Genomic DNA, 18101 nt, shown 5'->3' with positions numbered 1-18101 from the left:
TCAAGTCGTTTCTTAACGTGGAAATCGTTTGAGTAGATGAATGCTTGGTTAGTTTTCGCTGACAACAACAAGCAAAGCTATTTCATAACTGTACGATGGAGGGATGGGGGAACCCGGTAGTTTATTGCAATTATTTCTATCTTGAGCATTTGTTCATTTAAATATTTACCATTCCCAAACCTGTATCATTATGTTGGTTGTTAAGTTTATGTCCTAATTACACCTTCTGACGTGTTTTGATTTTTTTTCTTTTTTTTAGAAAGAAAAATACAAATTGTGAATTATTTGAATTGTGAGTGACTCCGGATTTCCTGTTTGATAAGTTTCAAACTGATGACTAGTCATTTGCCTTCAAAATATTTTCCAGTCTTTTCGTTATATAGATTTTCGCTGACTCGGGAAGTAAGCTTACATACTGTTTTGTTTTTGTTGTTGTTATTCTTCTTCTTCTCCATCTTTGGATGTTAGGAAAGGTCTATGGAAGAGCCTAAAAATGTCTGAAAAAGGTGTTTCACGTTGAGTTAAAGATGCACGAATTCTAGGATAGGATATTTATGATTTATTTATTATAATGACAATATAAAAAAATAATTATTGTGCATGTTAAACAGTACAGAACAATTATTTCTAATAAAATATAACGTATATATTTATATTTTCGTTTATGAATCAACGCGCTATTTGACCATAGATTTTACCACGTGACCCGAGTAAGCTGGAGGTCGGATCACTCCATGTTTTAATGAAAGAAGTTCATTTTCCATTTCCTTATTTACATCAGTACGAGAATTTGTAATCCTGGAACTGCATCTATCAGAGAAAGAGCATTAATTGAAGATATACATTTTACTTTTCTCTTTATTTATTTATTTTTATTTATTTATTTATTTATTTTACTTTATACCATTACTTTTGTCTTTATTTATTCATTTATTTATTTATTTACTTATTTATTTTTGTTAACTTTATACCATTACTTTTGTCTTTTTTATTTATGTTTATTTTTATTTACTTTATACCAGTACCCCGTTCTGTAGGAAATGACTACAAAATTTAGCTAATTTTGTAGATATGTTTAGGAACTAGTCTCCTGAGCATTGGTAAGAACTACCACTCAGAGCTTAAAAATTATTTTGTTTTCTGGGCCCCTTTGCTGTATTTAAATGAATTGGTGGTCTATACTGGATTAGATAATATAGTATAATTATGCGTGTACCCATACCATAAACAATTACCGTGATATGTTCGTCTGTGCAATGATTGTCATAAATTTTAAATATATATATATATATATATATATATATATATATATATATATATTATATACATATACTATATATAATAAACATTAATCTACAAATGTCCTTTAATGTCTAATTCGCTCTACCTCGGAATTAATCTGTTTGCATATATGCTAACCTGAAGGGGAATTTTTTTTAGTTAATAAGAAATTCGTCGGCTCGCTCATGATTATATATATAAATATATATATATATATATATATATATATATATATATATATTATATATATATAGTCTGTTAAGTTTTAATCAGACTTTCTTCTTGTATGTCTGTTTGAAAAAAATATTTTTGTAGGGCGAACTGGAGAAATCATTATGTATGGGTAACTACAGCTACATAATTTGTCCTTGTGTCTTGTTTACAGTTCATTATTTATCTGAAAAAAATGGAACGAGGCTACCAATATTATTCAGTCAGATAAGACCGCAAAATGAAACAATGTAATAGAATAATAGTAAACTTATTATTTATTAATACGTAAAATCAGTCATATTTAAAAAAAACTGGTTGTAATTAAGGTCTAATTCTTAATGCAAATGCAACAAAAAATTATAAATAAATGAAAATAAGATGAAATAAAATAGGAAAATAAAATAAGTCAGGTGACAATAACTACAATTAACTAATTTATTAAAACGTAAAATCAGTCATATTTCAACAAGTTACAATTATAGCATAATTATTAATGAAAATACAAATGTATATTTTATATAATAAAAATACATATTTATATAATAAAATTCGTCAGGTGATATAATAGTTAACTTATTGAATAACACGTAAAATCAGTAATTTTTTAATTAGAAGTATTAGTAAATATAGAGTAAATCTTTATGAAAATACCTCCCCTTAAACCCCCTACCCAAAAAAATGAATAAATAAATAAATAAAACTGAAAAGTAGTTAACTTATTGATGACACGTAAAATCAATCCTTTTTGAATTATAAATATTTGTAAATACAGAGTAAACCTTGATGAAAATACCTCCTTAAACCCCCTTTTCAAAAAAATAGATAAATAAGCAAAACTGAAAAGTAGTTAACTTATTGAATAACACGTAAAATCAGTCATTTTTTAATTAGAAGTATTTGTAAATAAAGATTAAATCTTAATGAAAATACCTCCCCTTAAAATCCCTTTCCCAAAAAAAAATTAAAGAAATAAAAATAAATAAATAAATAAGAAAACTGAAAATAAGTCACGTGACTGTGACGGGCGGCGCCATCTTGGAAAAACCCCCGCGTCTCGTATGACATCCTGTCTCTTTTTATCATCAGAATTTTATCAGAAAAGCCTCAGGCTTCCGGTGTTCCTCGGGGCAAACGTTAGACGATGCGAAGTTTCTTCGCACAAGCGAAAGAAAAATTGCAGCGTTTTATGGTGTGAGGTTACGTGACTGAAGTATTCATTCGTCTTCTTCTTCTTGAAGTGGTGTCACCCTGAAGATTTTTTTTTTCTTTCTTTTTTGAGAGAGAGAGAGACCAACATGCGATCGTTCTCAAGTATCGGTCTTCCCATCTGCCTCCTCATTATTATTATTATTATTATTATTATTATTATTTATTTACGAAACCAAACCCCTATTCATATGAAACCAGCGCACCATCACACAGGGGGCTATTGACTTGCAAAGAATGTGGTATTATTATTATTATTATTATTATTATTATTATTATTATTATTGTTGTTGTTGTTATTTTTATTGTTGTTGTTATCTTTAGCCACTCGTCGTCACTGGTTTTCAGATATTGCCCCAGTGCCTCTGTTTTCGATGTTGACGCAGTCCTCTATACTTGGTAGTCCTCTCCTCCTTCCTTTCGTGTGTAGTATAGTCTGTCCGTATTTGCTCTTGGGTGTAGTGCTTTGTGTATTGTCATATGTTTCCTGGTTTTCTGATCTATGGTGCGGAGTTCTCCCTTCGTCCATTCGACTATTCCTGCGCTGTATCTGATTACTGGCACTGCCCATGTGTTTATGGCTTTTATCATATTGCCGGCGTTGAGTTTTGACTTGAGTATCGCCTTGAGTCTCTGCATATATTCCTGATCGTATCCTTCATCTCTTGGTGTTTTTATATCCCCTCCTTCCATTATTCCCAGGTATTTGTATCCTGTCTCATCTATGTGTTTGATGTTGCTCCCATCTGGTAGCTTATCCCTTCAGTCCTTGTTTACTTTGCCTTATTTGTATGTTACCTAAGGCGCATTTTTCTATTCCAAACTCCATCCTGATGTCCCAATTATTATTATTATTATTATTATTATTATTATTATTATTATTATTATTATTATTATTATTAATGTTATTATTATTATGTTGCCCATCGAGGTAGTAAACAACCTTAAATCTCTCTCTCTCTCTCTCTCTCTCTCTCTCTCTCTCTCTCTCTCTCTAAAGACTTACTTGTTTGTAGAAAGTTTTATTTTTTGTAGTAACGTTTTTTTTCCTGTGGCCAATGGGTGGTATTATTATTATTATTATTATTATTATTATTATTATTATTATTATTATGTTGCCCATCGAAGTAGTAAACAACCTGAAGTCTCTCTCTCTCTCTCTCTCTCTCTCTCTCTCTCTCTCTCTCTCTCTCTCTCAAGAATTACTTGTTTGTAGAAAGTTTAATTTTTCGTGTGGCTAGTGGGTTTTGAGAAGTAGAGAAGAGAGAGAGAGAGAGTCGATTACATATTTACAAAACTGGAGGCATTTCCATGAATATTAAACTCTGGCTAGGTGGTGTCGTCCCTCTGTGTTGCGACAATCATTACTAACGCCCACCCAATCAAAACAATTCTAGGAAAACAAAAGACGTTCGCCTGATTGATGAGAGAGAGAGAGAGAGAGAGAGAGAGAGAGAGAGAGAGAGAGAGCTGCTTCTTTCTCGACGTTACTGGATTTTTCTCCTCCTGTTTCATTCTCTCCTTATTCTTTTATCTTGGGATTATCTTCTCTGGGGTTTTCCTGTCGTTTTACAATTGTGTGTTCATTTTTTTTTATATCTCGGTTTTAATTATAGTTGTTGTTGTTGATTTGAGGTTCAGTTTTTTAACCTTTTTGTTAACTTTGTTCTTGTGATTTTATTTAAGACTTTTATCTCATTTTCCACTGAACTATTCTGTTAATTAAATAGATTTCATCTGTTGATTTGGGTCTCTCATTCCACCGAATTTTGTTTCTTTGACACTTGCTCTTATTTTCACTAACTGTGTCAACTTATCCACCTGACAGAATCGTTAATTATCAAGTTAATGTTTATATAGATTTTTGGCATTATGCCAAGCACTGGGGCAACTAAGGCCATTCAGCGCTGAAACGGAAATTGACAGTAAAAAGGTTTGAAAGGTGCAAACAGGAGGAAAACCTCAAAGCAGTTGCACTATGAAACAATTGTTAGGAGAGGGTGGACAGTATGATGGAAGAAAGAGAATATGAACGGAGGTACAGTAGAAGGAATGAAAGGGGTTTTGCAGTTAGGGGCCGAAGGGACGCTGCAAAGAACCTTAAGTAATGCCTGCAGTGCACCGCATGAGGTGCACTGACGGCACTACCCCCCTAAGGAGGGATGTTTCTGTTGATTCGTGTCTTATAATTTCATTGTTTCTTCTGTAATTTTGTATTGCATTGCATGGATCCCAGTCTCCGCCCTTTAAAAACTACTTTGTTGTTGTTGTTGTTGTTGTTTTGGGAGTTAGGAAAGCCTAAAGAGGTCTGAAAAAAGATGTTTCACGTTGAGTTAAAGATGCAGGAATTTTAGGAACCGGGTATATACGATTTATTTATTGGAATGAAAATGTAAAAAATAAGCAGTACAAATAACAGGATTTTATAACGCCAACAAAAACGTTTTGCGTGCGTCCATTACAGAGATAAAATAGCCATATTTCAAACAAACTTTATTCATAAACTCTCTTCCACAAATATTAATTTTTTTTTTAATTCTTATCAAAATTAATCAATTTTATCATTCCCGATAAAATGCAGCATTTTATAAATCCCAACAAAAATGCTTTCCTTGTATCCTTTATAAAACATAAAATAGCAATATTTCGAATAAACTTTACTCATAAACTCTCTTCCACAGATATTGATATTTTTTTTATATTCTTATCAAAATTTATCATTTTTATAATTCTCGACAAAATGCATTATTTTATAACCCAAACAAAAATGCTTTGCTTGTATCCATTACTAAGCTCACATAGTCATAAAATTCCAAAGATCTTTTTTTTTCTTTTATCCTCTTCCAAGAACTCCTTCGGAATCCAGCCAATCCTTTTAAGTCCTTCATGCTGACCTCCTACCACTCCTTGGCATAAGACACCGTGTGTTTATTTTGTCTCTATATTGTGATTGTGATCTCTTTATGCATAGGAGATAATCTTTATTAAGTATATCAAAAAGTAAAAAAAAAAAACAGAATTCAGCTAACTTCCTCTCTCTCTCTCTCTCTCTCTCTCTCTCTCTCTCTCTCTCTCTCTCGTCTCCTCTCTCTCTCTCTCTTTATGCATAAGAGATCTTTTATGTTTATCAATGTTATAGTAATAGTCAAAAGTCAAAAATTCCTCTCTCTCTCTCTCTCTCTCTCTCTCTCTCTCTCTCTCTCTCTCTCTCTCTCTCATTTTCCCCTTGTTTGTCTAGCCTGTTTGTCCATTATATCGAGTAGCTGTTTTTCCACAATAAAATACACAAAAACAAATATGTTTCCCAGCTAGAAATAAATTATATTATTCACTCAATTATAAACCTTCACGTTGTTTTGGGCATTTCTCAGTTTACATATTTTGAGATGACATATTTTCCCTGCAAATATTGCTTCTTCTTGATAATGATAATAATAATAATAATGATGATAATAATATTTTCACGTTCAATTCAGATCGTTTATCCTACAAATGTCACTGTCATCTTACTTATAAAGTAAGTTTACACTATGAACAAATGCAACAATACACTAACCTCATTCTTATTCATTCATCTTAATAAATAAAATAAAAAAATAAAAAATCATTCTCCCAGATTCTAAAATAAGAAAGGACAAAACACACACACACACACACACACACACGAACAATACACCAACCTTATTCCTATTCATCCATCTTAATAAATAAAATGAAAGAAAAGCAAAAATCATTCGCCCAGAGTCTAAAATAAGAAAGGACAACAAAACACACACACACACACACAATACACTAACCTTATTTCTATTCATCCATCTTAATAAATTAAAAAAAAGCAAAAATCATTCTCCCAGAGTCTAAAATAAGAAAGGACAACAACAACAACAACAAAAAACACACACACACACACACTCGAATTCACGAGTCACAAAAAGTAGATTATCCTCCTCTCCTGTAATCTCCTGTAATCCTTCCAAATTGGCATATTGTAGCCCCCATAGACTTTACTTTACTGTATATATATCCCGGCTTATACACCTTGGTAGGATCTGGTATAGGACCCCCTACTGTGACCCAGTTTCTGAAGGGTGATTGGACCTTGAGAGTAGTGGGGGCTACATTGCTGGTTTTGTGTGTTAATTCTCGTCGTTTTCATTGTTTGAGCTTATTTGAGCGTTTAAAAGCAGATTGTATAGTTATAATATTAACTACTATATATATATATATAATATATATAATATTATAAATTATATAATATAATAATATAATATATATGTGTGTGTGTGTGTTGTGTGTGTGTGTGTGACGTGAACAAAATGTACTTGTGACGCACAGAACGAAATGTAGTTATTCATTTTGCAATAGTAATTGTAAATATATATAATATATATATATATATATATATATATATATATATATATATATATATATAATATATATATATATATATATATATATATATATATATATATATATATATATATGATGTGTGTGTGTGTGTGTGTGTGTGTGTAAACTGTAAACTGTATACATAGATGAGTGGTCTTCTTATCCCTTACCCAGCTGAGTAAAATGATGGACAAACCAGGAAAATTTTTTCTAGGAAAAAATCGTAGGACTTGTTTTGTTTTGTCATCGTGGGGGACGATTGTTTACACAGATTGGGGAAGTCTTTTCTCAGAATTGATCGTGTTCCATTTGTTCCTCTACGAATGAAGTATTATTATTATTATTATTATTATTATTATTATTATTATTATTATTATTATTATTATTATTATTATTATTATTATTATTATTATTGAAAGATATAGCTGCTCAGCTGCATTCAACTTGTAAATAGTCTTCTCATTTTTCTAATAACAGCTTTCTCTCTGCTACTACAACTGGCGAGTATTGCGCCGATATTACTCATCAGGAGTCAATTTCAGGGATAATGCTTACAAATTTACTTATTTGTCACATTAAATGAACAAATAAATCAAAATATAAGTCGATCTAGTCGCCAACGTTTCTAGAAAAATAGAGAAGACTATTTACAAGTTGAATGCAGCTGATGCAGCAATATCTTTCAATAAGACTTGTTTGAAAGAGGGTCTCCTTCCAATATTATTATTGTTATTATTATTATTATTATTATTATTATTATTATTATTATTATTATTATTATTATCATTTATTTATTTATTTGGTTTATCACAGTCCTCCAATTCCACTAGGTGTAATAATAGAGTGGGGTTCCGGGTCGCATCCTGCCTCCTTAGGAGTCCATCACTTTTCTTACTATTATTTATTATTATTATTATTATTATTATTATTATTATTATTATTATTATTATTATTATTATTATTTGGTCTATCACAGTCCTCATATTCGACTTGGTGGTATTTATAGTGTAGGGTTCCGGATTGTATCCTGCCTCCTTAAGAGTCCATAATTTTTCTCACTATGTGCGCTATTTCTAGGAGCACATTCTTCTGCATGAGTCCTGGAGCTACTTCAGCCTCTAGTTTTTCCAGATTCCTTTTCAGGGATCTTGGAATCGTGCCTAGTGTTCCTATGATTATGGGTACAATTTCCACTGGCATATCCCATATCTTTATTTATTATTATTATTATTATTGTTATTGTAGTATGATTCTTGAAAAGCTCTTTGTGTAGATATATTTTTAATTATGGTTTTGTTTGTCCATTATTATTATTGAGAAGATAAACCCATATTCATATGGAACAAGCCCACCAAAGGACCCATTGGACGAGTGGGTTGCGTACTCGCCTACTGATTAGGCACCCCGAGTTCGCTCCCCGCTGCTGCCAATGCGGAACCAGAGGAATTTATTTCTGGTGATTAGAAATTACTTTCTCGATATGATGCGGTTCGGATCTCACAATAAGCTGTAGGTCCCGTTGCTGAGTAACCAGTTAATTCCTAGCCACGTCAAAATATCTATAATCCTTCTGGCCAGCCCTAGGAGAGCTGTTAATAATCAGCTCAGTGGTCTGGCTAAACTAAGGTATACGTATTTTTAACCAAAGGGGCCATTGACTTTTAACCAAATACTCATCATTGCTGATATTTAAAGTATAATGCAGCTCCCCTTATCAGCTGATCCTTTCACCAGTCCTTTCGAAGACTGGGTGAGTCAGAGGCGATGTCAAGAGTCACGCATGAGTCACCAAACCAGCTTGACCTTTGAGGTCAAGCAGAGTTGACCTATTCTTAACTGCACTTTGTCCTGGTGTCGTCTCTTGGGTTTGAGTTTGAGTTTGTTTTCTTGTGAATTGCTTGTGTACTCACACACACACACACACACACACACCAACACCACAACACCACACTCACAAGATTGATGATTGATTTTTGATTGATGCAAAACAGTAACCATGGCAGTCCACAAAAACAACTTAGAACACACACACACACACTCACAGATTGATTGATTGATTGATGCAAAACAGTACCATGGAGTCACAACAACTTAGAACACACACACACACACACACACACACACACACACACACACACACACACACATATATATATATATATATATATATATATATATATATATATATATATATATATATGTATGTATGTGTGTGTGTCTGTGTGTATGTGTGAGGGCATGATTGTGTGTGTATGTGTTTAGAGAGAGAGAGAGAGAGAGAGAGAGAGAGAGGTGAGAGTTGATTTAACATATGCCCTAACAGAGTTATGTTTTTGTTTGTATTCCGCCCCCCTTGTCATCATGTTTTCATTAATGTACATTATTATTATTATTATTATTATTATTATTATTATTATTATTATTATTATTTGGTTGATTTCATATGCTAAAACAACCAATTTCTACTACTTGGCCTGTAGGTTTTATTTTCAGTGTCGATGTGCATTACAAAGAAAACCTGTCATTGTCAGTTCATATCATTTTACTCTCTCTCTCTCCCTCTCTCTCTCTCTCTCTCTCTGTGAAGTCATTTTTCTCAAGGTATTGATTGTTGTTAAGTTAAAATGACCTTGTGCCATTAAGGACTCTTGTCTCACCTGCAACAAAGAGAGAGAGAGAAAAAAAATTATCTTTGCCCAAAGGTAAACAGTGCCATCATCTGTTCCAAGGTCCAAAGGTCAGACCTTGACTTGTCTGATGTTACCATCCATTATGTCCATTTCACAAATCTCCATACGGCCCTTTCCTATCCGTAATCCTCGCATGTTCGCCATAATGCTGCTTTTTTATCGTTGCTGCGTAGTTGCAGTTTCTTTCATGAGATTCATTCTTTAGTTTTTTCTCTCTCTAGCTCCCCTTCTGCGTTCCTCTTCCCTCCGGGCGACACCAGAGGTCACCTCTGTTGTCGAAGGGCTTGCGTTATTACCTGAGAAGAACCGAGCCAACGTCCTTCCCCCCCATTGTGGAGGATATGACCTTCTGCAGCTGGAGTTCCTCAGGGCATACCTTTGGGATCTGTTCCGTTTTCTTTGATCGAAGGGTCGGTTGAGTCACCTGATGCAATATTATTATTATTATTATTATTATTATTATTATTATTATTATTATTATTATTATTATTATTATTTTGATAACGCCAGCACGAAATTCCGGACGACCTACAGCACGAGATATTGGACAGCTGCTTAGTAATACCAGCGCCCAGAAAAAAACAAATCATAAGAAGAACTGAAAGAATTTTGCATAAAATCAATCTGTGAATTCTGCCATTTTTGTTTTTTTTTAGATAAAACATGTTTGAAAGAAGGTCTGTTTCCAGCATATTATTATTATTATTATTATTATTATTTTTTCTCTTTTTCTTTTTTGCTCTATCACAGTCCTCCAATTCGACTGGGTGCATTTATAATGTGGGGTTTCCGGGTTGCATCCTGCTCCTTAGGAGTCCATCAATCTTCTTAACTATGTGCGCCGTTTGTTCTAGGATCACACTCTTCTGCATGAGTCCTGGAGCTACTTCAGCTCTAGTTTTCCAGATTCCTTTTCAGGGATCTTGGGATCGTGCCTAGTGTTCCTATGATTATGGTACAATTTCTACTGGCATATCCCATATCCTTCTTATTTCTATTTTCAGGTCTTGATATCCCTCTCTTTCTCTTCAACTCTGGTGTCCCATGGTATTGCGCCATCATGAGTGATACTTTCTTCTTGATTTTGTCAATCAACGTCACGTCTGGTCTGTTTGCACGTTATCACCTTTATCTGTTCTGATACCCATAGTCCCCAGAGGATCTTTGCCTGATCGTTTTTCTATCACTTCAGGTTGGTGCTCGTACCACTTATTACTGCAAGGTAGCTGATGTTTTTGTTTTTTGCACAGGCTCCAGTGGAGGGCTTTTGCTACTGAATCATGCCTCTTTTTGTACTGGTTCTGTGCAAGTGCGGTCATTCGCTTGCTATGTGGTTTTATGGTTTCATTTTTCGTATTGCACTTCCTACATATGGAGAGATGTTATTTCCGTCTATCGTTCTTTGAACATATCTGGTTCTTAGGGCCTGATCTTGTGCCGCTGTTATCATTCCTTCAGTTTCCTTCTTTAGCTCTCCCCTCTGTAGCCATTGCCATGTGTCATCGCTGGCTAGTTCTTTAGTCTGTCTCATGTATTGTCCGTGCATTGGTTTGTTGTGCCAGTCCTCTCTTTTGTCTGTCATTCTCCTGTCTCTGTATATTTCTGGGGTCTTCTTCTACTTTTATTAGTCCTTCTTCCCATGCACTCTTTAGCCACTCGTCGTTCATTGGTTTTCAGATATTGCCCCAGTGCTCTGTTCTCGATGTTTGACACAGTCCTCTATATTTAGTAGTCCTCTCCCTCCTTCCTTTCGTGTTATGTATAGTCTGTCTGTATTTGCTCTTGGGTGTAGTGCTTTGTGTATTGTCATATGTTTCCTGGTTTTCTGATCTATGGTGCGGAGTTCTGCCTTCGTCCATTCGACTATTCCTGCGCTGTATGATTATTACTGGCACTGCCCATGTGTTTATGGCTTTTATCATATTTCCGGCGTTGAGTTTTGACTTTGAGTATCGCCCTTGAGTCTCTGCATATATTCTTTCCTGATCGTGTCCTTCATCTCTTGGTGTTTTATATCCCCTCCTTCCATTATTCCCAGGTATTTGTATCCTGTCTCATCTATGTGTTTGATGTTGCTCCCATCTGGTAGCTTTATCCCTTCAGTTCTCGTTACTTTGCCTTTTTGTATGTTGACTAAGGCGCATTTTTCTATTCCAAACTCCATCCTGATGTCCCCAGATACAATCCTTACAGTCTGGATTAGGGTATCTATTTCCTTGATGCTCTTATCATACAGCTTGATGTCGTCCATGAACATCAGATGGTTGATTCTGTTGCCTCTTTTCTTGAGTTGGTACCCGGCATCCATCTTCTGTAGTACTTTTTTTCATGGGAATCATGGCTACTACGAAGAGTAGTGGGGACAGTGAGTCGCCCTGGAAGATCCCTCTCCTGATATTAACCTCTGCTAGTCTTATTCCAGAGCTTGTAAGTATTGTATTCCAGTTGCGCATTGTATTTTTGAGGAAGCTGATGGTATTTTCCTCTGCCCCATATATTTTCAGGCATTCTATTAGCCATGTGTGTGGTATCATGTCGAAGGCTTTCTTATAGTCTATCCATGCTTATTATTATTATTATTATTATTAATTATAATTATTATTATTATTATTATTTTGATTATTATTAGTTATTATTATTATTATTATTATTATTATTATTATTATTATTATTATTATTGTTATTATTATTATTATTTTTTTTTAAAGATTTCCATCCAGTTCTCTCTCTCTCTCTCTCTCTCTCTCTCTCTCTCTCTCTCTCTCTCTCTCTCTCTCTCTCTCTCTCTCTCTCTCTCTCTCTCTCTTAAAACTTATGGTTTTGAGACTTGTAAATCATTGTTATACCTTTAGACAAACTTTTTACCTTTCTTTTCCTAAAGTTATATTGTTCGTGCGAGAGAGAGAGAGAGAGAGAGAGAGAGAGAGAGAGAGAGAGAGAGAGAGAGAGAGAGAGAGAGAGAGAGAGAGTCTACTTATCCAAACAGACTGCACCTGTCATATTAGACTAAAAACATGCACACCTTTTGGACTGAGGTAGTCAACACAAACTCCAAGACGATTTAGTTTGAAGAATTTTACAATCTAGAGTTGAAGAGCAATAAAGGATTGTCGAAACTTCTGACTCTGAAGTCCACAGTCTTTGCATATTATCGTCACAGTAAGACATATTATCAGTCGACTTACATACTTCTCAGTAGCAGTGCCGTGAAGTTTGTGGACCAGATGTAGAATATCAACTCACATAAACATAGTATGGAGTCGTTTGCACAGAGCGTTATTATGTTCACATTTGCATTATAACATACTTTATTTAGAGTACTGTTATTTTGTCCTTCTGTAAAATTAGCTACAAGTAAGGTAGAATAGTAAGAGAATTGATTATATGTGCTTTCGTCTTCACAGTATTACACTATCATCAAAATACAGAAATGTAAATAAACGTGAGATCCCAAAAATAGTTCAGACAATCATGGCAAATCATATTCCCATCCGAGTTGGCTGATTTGTGTTCATTGTCTTGATCAATCCATGTAGATGTTTTACGTGAGACGTAACATGGTATTCTACACTACGATTATTAGGCATAAGTTCATAAGGAAATCACATGAGTAAATTCTGGTTGAAGAACTTGGTATGTTTGTTGTTGCTGGTGGTTTGATTATAAAATTACAATCTTAAATGTTCTAATTTTAACGACTGATAATTAAGCATTTCTGTGGGTTTGAATAATTTCACATTTGAAATTATATGGATTTATAGTAGGATCCCTCTACAATATGGTGATTATCCGTTTTCTGTAAAGAGAATGTCCGCGTTTTCTCTCATTGAAATTATATTTCTGTTATTCTTTTGACTAAGGATCATTGCAAGCTGCTTTAATGGTCATAAGAAAAATATGATATGTATTTTATATTTACTGAAAAAAAAAGCTTTGAAGGGAATCACGTTTCCAAACTCAGGTGTTGTTTAGTGACCCTGATGAAACAGCTGAATCACTCAGCTGTCAACATTGACCGAACTTTTTGTCTGGCGAACCTTATTTCTATCATTATTTTGAATGACGATCATTATAAGCTGTTTAAATGGCTTAAATATAATATGATAGGTATTTTAATGCTTAATGAAAAGCAACTTTGAAGGGACTCACTTTTTCGAAGGCAGGCGCAATTTAGTGATGCCGATGAAATAACGGAGTTGGTCCACCTGTCAGCATCGACCGAGCTCTCCACCAATCAGGTGGCAGGGATTTCAAAGGCAGGCAGAGAGCGGTCTGTTTACAAATAATGGTTCAAACTCTAAGTTGGTGTTGACGCGATTATTTTCGTTTTTACCCCGTGATACGTTCGTCCTAGTAACTTTTGCCATGGCTTCCCCGAAAGACAGGAGCCCGGCGATCGACAGGATCAGTTTCAGCGACCTGATGCATCGGCTGTCGATCAGCGAAAAGGAATTTAATAACGCCTCCATGGCCGACCTGGAGGAGTTCTTGCGGGTGGAGGAACTCAAAGTCAGGTAGGATTATATTTATATTTTTTTGTTTGTTACGATGGTGTGTTGTATGGTAGTGACATTCTGTGATAAATTGTCGAATCAATTTTGAATATATGGGCGTTGATTTGGCTTCGACATGATTTAAGACTGGAAGGAATGGTGACTCATAAGGTAGACGTAATGGACGTAAACTTTGCTCAATCAGCCTAGGTATTTTGCTTAGTAGGTCTATTTTAAATCGTAAGTAACACGCAATGCCTTTATATTGATGGTTCTCGGTTGAATTGTAATTTATACTTTGTTTACTTCATTAAATAGCCGGCAAAAGTTACTATTTATCATTCTACATACCCAAACATGTAGGTACCTAGCTAGGTACGTGTATTCTTCGCCAATTCAGAGGGACAAAGAGAGAATGTGAGTTTCATTTGATGAAGGGAATGTCTTGAAAGGGGTTGTTTTGGGGGTGGGGGCGGGGGGCCGGCTACCGCAAAGGAAAGTGCTCAAAACTTTCGGTTCGTTCATAGTAAATTTCACACCTGGAATTGTCGTATTGCCAAGTGGCAATTTTCCCTATTTTAAGGTTAATAGACCAGTGGAATACCTATGAACATGAGAAAGACAATTCACGTTTTTACCGTTGCGAATTCGAACTTTTGTTTAGTTTTTACAATTCGGCTTTGGAAAATGTCAGGCTTAGCTGCTCAGGTTGTAGTCCGATACACGACTGTGTAGGCTTATCTGACGGTTTTTACACTTGTCTTTTGTAGATAGCTAATATAGTTCAGTAATTGTGAAATTCACGAATTACCTACCTAGTATTTTTCTGATTCCTCAGTTTCCTCCACTCTAGGCCATAGGCTTAGACCAGTGGTTCCCAACCCTTTTTTTTTTGGGGGGGGGGGGGCTGTGCCCCACCTACTCTCCTCTAAAATCCGGATCTCCCCCTGTGGTGATATACTATAATTCCTATATTCACATGGAAGCCTAAAAGGCCATTAACTTGGTTTAAACATTCTCGAATTACACCCCCTTAAAAATCAAATTAGGTAGTAGGTACTAGCTACCCCTTGGGCATACTACACCCCACATTGCAAATTACTGGCCTAGACCTACCTATTTGCTGTAATTGTCACTTGTGTACAGTACCAAATTCATTGATTGTATATGGAAAACGAAGTTATAGCTCAATTAGCCCATTGTCAGTATGTTGCCATGGTGCCTTATTAGGTAGTTCTTGAATTAAATTTCTTTATTTCACTTATAAGGAATTCAAAGGAAAATAAGGTTAGGGTTCATCCTTTTTATACTTCTTATAATCAAGGCTACTCCAATTAAGGTTAGGTAGGGGTCCAGGTCCCATGATTAATTAGGACCTGTGGCGTTTTTTGTTCTTTATAGCATGTTTTGTAAATGACACTGATTATAGACATGATGCACATATGTTTTTGACTATCTTGTGATTACAAACTTTAGACTATTCTTGTGTGCACAGTTTACTCATAGTATTTGAAACAACCAAAATGGATTGGACAGAATAACTTTACGACACATAATTAAGCAAAACCTGTTAGCCAAGATGATTTCAACAGCTATGTAGAAGTGATAAAAAGGTTAATGCAGGTGAAGTGGTGGCTCTGGGTGTTTGATATAGTGTGTTTTGTAAATTCCAGTAGGAGAAAGTGACAACGTAATCACACCAGGTGGTTTAACTCCCATTCTGTATAGCTTCCCTGGGGGTGCATACTTTGCAGATGGCTTTCATCATGATGTTATCTTGATTTCCAGGAAAATTGACAAAGTACAATGTAACCAGGGTGTTCCTTTATTATGGGCTATATACCTGATTTGTAAATCTGTTGCGGGTTCCTATTTCCAGTACTAATGAGCCATGTTAGTTATAGCATGATGAGAACTGCGTGGATATTTTAGAAATATCTTTAACTGTCTAAGACTGGTTAGAATAGGCTTGTCAGTATCACAAGTATGATAAAATTAGGCAATGGAATATTGCTGTCAGTCTGAGTATGTTGTTCTGTTGTTTTTATTTTTTTTTTTAAGCTTAGAAAAAGGAAATGTTCCTTACAGCTTTGATGTGGTTTAGGTTTGGTTATTGAATTCAATTTACCTTTTCACGAATAACTAAGAAATTATAATTTTAGATGAAGCAGATTTTAATTAAACAGGATTTGATTGTACAGTGCTTAGGACACTAAGAACAGAGTACTGATTCATATAAGGCACAGCTCATAAATCAGAAATGTTTTCATCAGAACTTTTATTGTGTAATGGAATGCTGCTGTTATTTTGTAGAAATTAATAATATTAATTTTTTTCAATGGGAGCCTGTGTGGATAATGAATTTGGTCCTTAATGAAGCTTTGTCATAAAGTCAAGGGCATGATAGCGATTATGTTAACAAAAAATGGGGCCATGCTTTGTGCTTTCTGCATTCTTACACCAATTCAGAGGTATAGTGTAGGTAGATTGTTCTGCAAATGGTAATAAAATGGGCTATGGTAGTTAGATGAATTGGTAGTAATATTGCTTTCAGGAATTATGTTCTAGTCAGTGGTTGTGTCATATGCAGTGATTGTAAGGTCAGACACTTCTCCATATTCATATATTCTGTAGGGGAGTACTGGTATTAGTGCACCTCATGCGGTGAACTGTAGGCATTCCTTCATATCATCTTTCTTCCATCTTACTTTCCACCCTCACCCAACCATTGTTTCATAGTGCAGCTGCGAGGTCTTCCTCGTGTCACACCTTAAAAACCTTTACTCTCAATTCCCTTTCAGCGTAGAATGACTCCATAAGTCCCAGTGCTTGGCCTTTGGTCTAAATTTCATATTCCAGTTCCAGTACTTCATAATATTTACTCAGGATTTGTTTATCATTCGATTGGTTTTGGTTTTGTGTGCTTCATTTACATTAATGAAAATTAATTTTGGGCTCCTTGAGTGCATTGTAATTGAAAATTGCATGAAAAAACTAGTAGGTAATTCGATAAAAACTTAGGTGCTTTGCTGATGCCTTCTGTCTCTCTGTCTGTTTTGTCTCTCTCTCTCTCTCTCTCTCTCTCTTCCCTTGTTTCGTTAACGACATGGTGTATTAGATGTCAATCTTTGCAACCACAGCCTTCATGATTGGCTCCTTTGATGTGCTATGTTGTTCTTGATCATATAATGTTTTTTCCGTTTTTAATTGTTCCTGACGCTGTTGTTCTCCCAGGTTGCTCTAAGTGATTCGTTTTATCGATGGGCTCGAGCTGTTTTCTATACCATTTAGCTTTGCTTCCATAGATTCGCCCTTTTCAAGACGTTTGTCCATCACTTAGGTCTATGGCTACCGTTTTTCTCCCATTGTTTCACCGTTTCCATGCCGGCTTTGTCAACGTGGATAAATATTTAAAGTTTAACCTCCGATTAACACAGTTTACATTAGTGTCATTTTATCTCGTGCCTCTAAATGTCACTGATTATATTCAGTCTTTTTAATGATGTATTTGATGTTCACTCGGGTTTAGTTTACGCATTTAGTTACTCGTCTACGAATAATGTCTTGGTGGTTGAATTTAAACGCTTCTCGCCTAGATGATTATAATCGTTCCCCCATGTGATTGTGTCGTTTTCTATTCAAACAAGTAAGAGAAAATGGCATTGCTGTTTATCTTATGACTGGAGTAGATAAACGACTTTTGTGGTCTATGTTCGTCACTACATACGACAATTGCATTTATGTTTCAGACGTTGTAACTGAACCCTTTTTTAAGCCGACATGACTGTTGTGGAGGCAGAATTTAACTTGTTTGTAGCAGATTTTAAAT

The 18101-nt window shown here is 34.9% G+C and overlaps 1 protein-coding gene across 1 annotated transcript in view; it reads left to right on the top strand.

Annotated features, from left to right (window-relative positions):
• Positions 1 to 14018: 14018 nt before the first annotated feature.
• LOC135194935 (uncharacterized) overlaps positions 14019 to 18101 on the top strand; it is a gene marked incomplete in the record, with an annotated part of 145587 nt that continues 141504 nt past the window's right edge. Inside the window, 1 exon segment of the mRNA XM_064221151.1 lies at positions 14019 to 14293. Within this exon segment, the coding sequence (XP_064077221.1) occupies positions 14145 to 14293 (149 nt within the window).

This window comes from Macrobrachium nipponense, chromosome 15 (genome assembly GCF_015104395.2).
Source record: "Macrobrachium nipponense isolate FS-2020 chromosome 15, ASM1510439v2, whole genome shotgun sequence".
Classification (NCBI taxonomy): domain Eukaryota; kingdom Metazoa; phylum Arthropoda; class Malacostraca; order Decapoda; family Palaemonidae; genus Macrobrachium; species Macrobrachium nipponense.
Note: the sequence above shows the minus strand (reverse complement) of the source record. Positions and strands in the feature narration are given on the sequence as shown.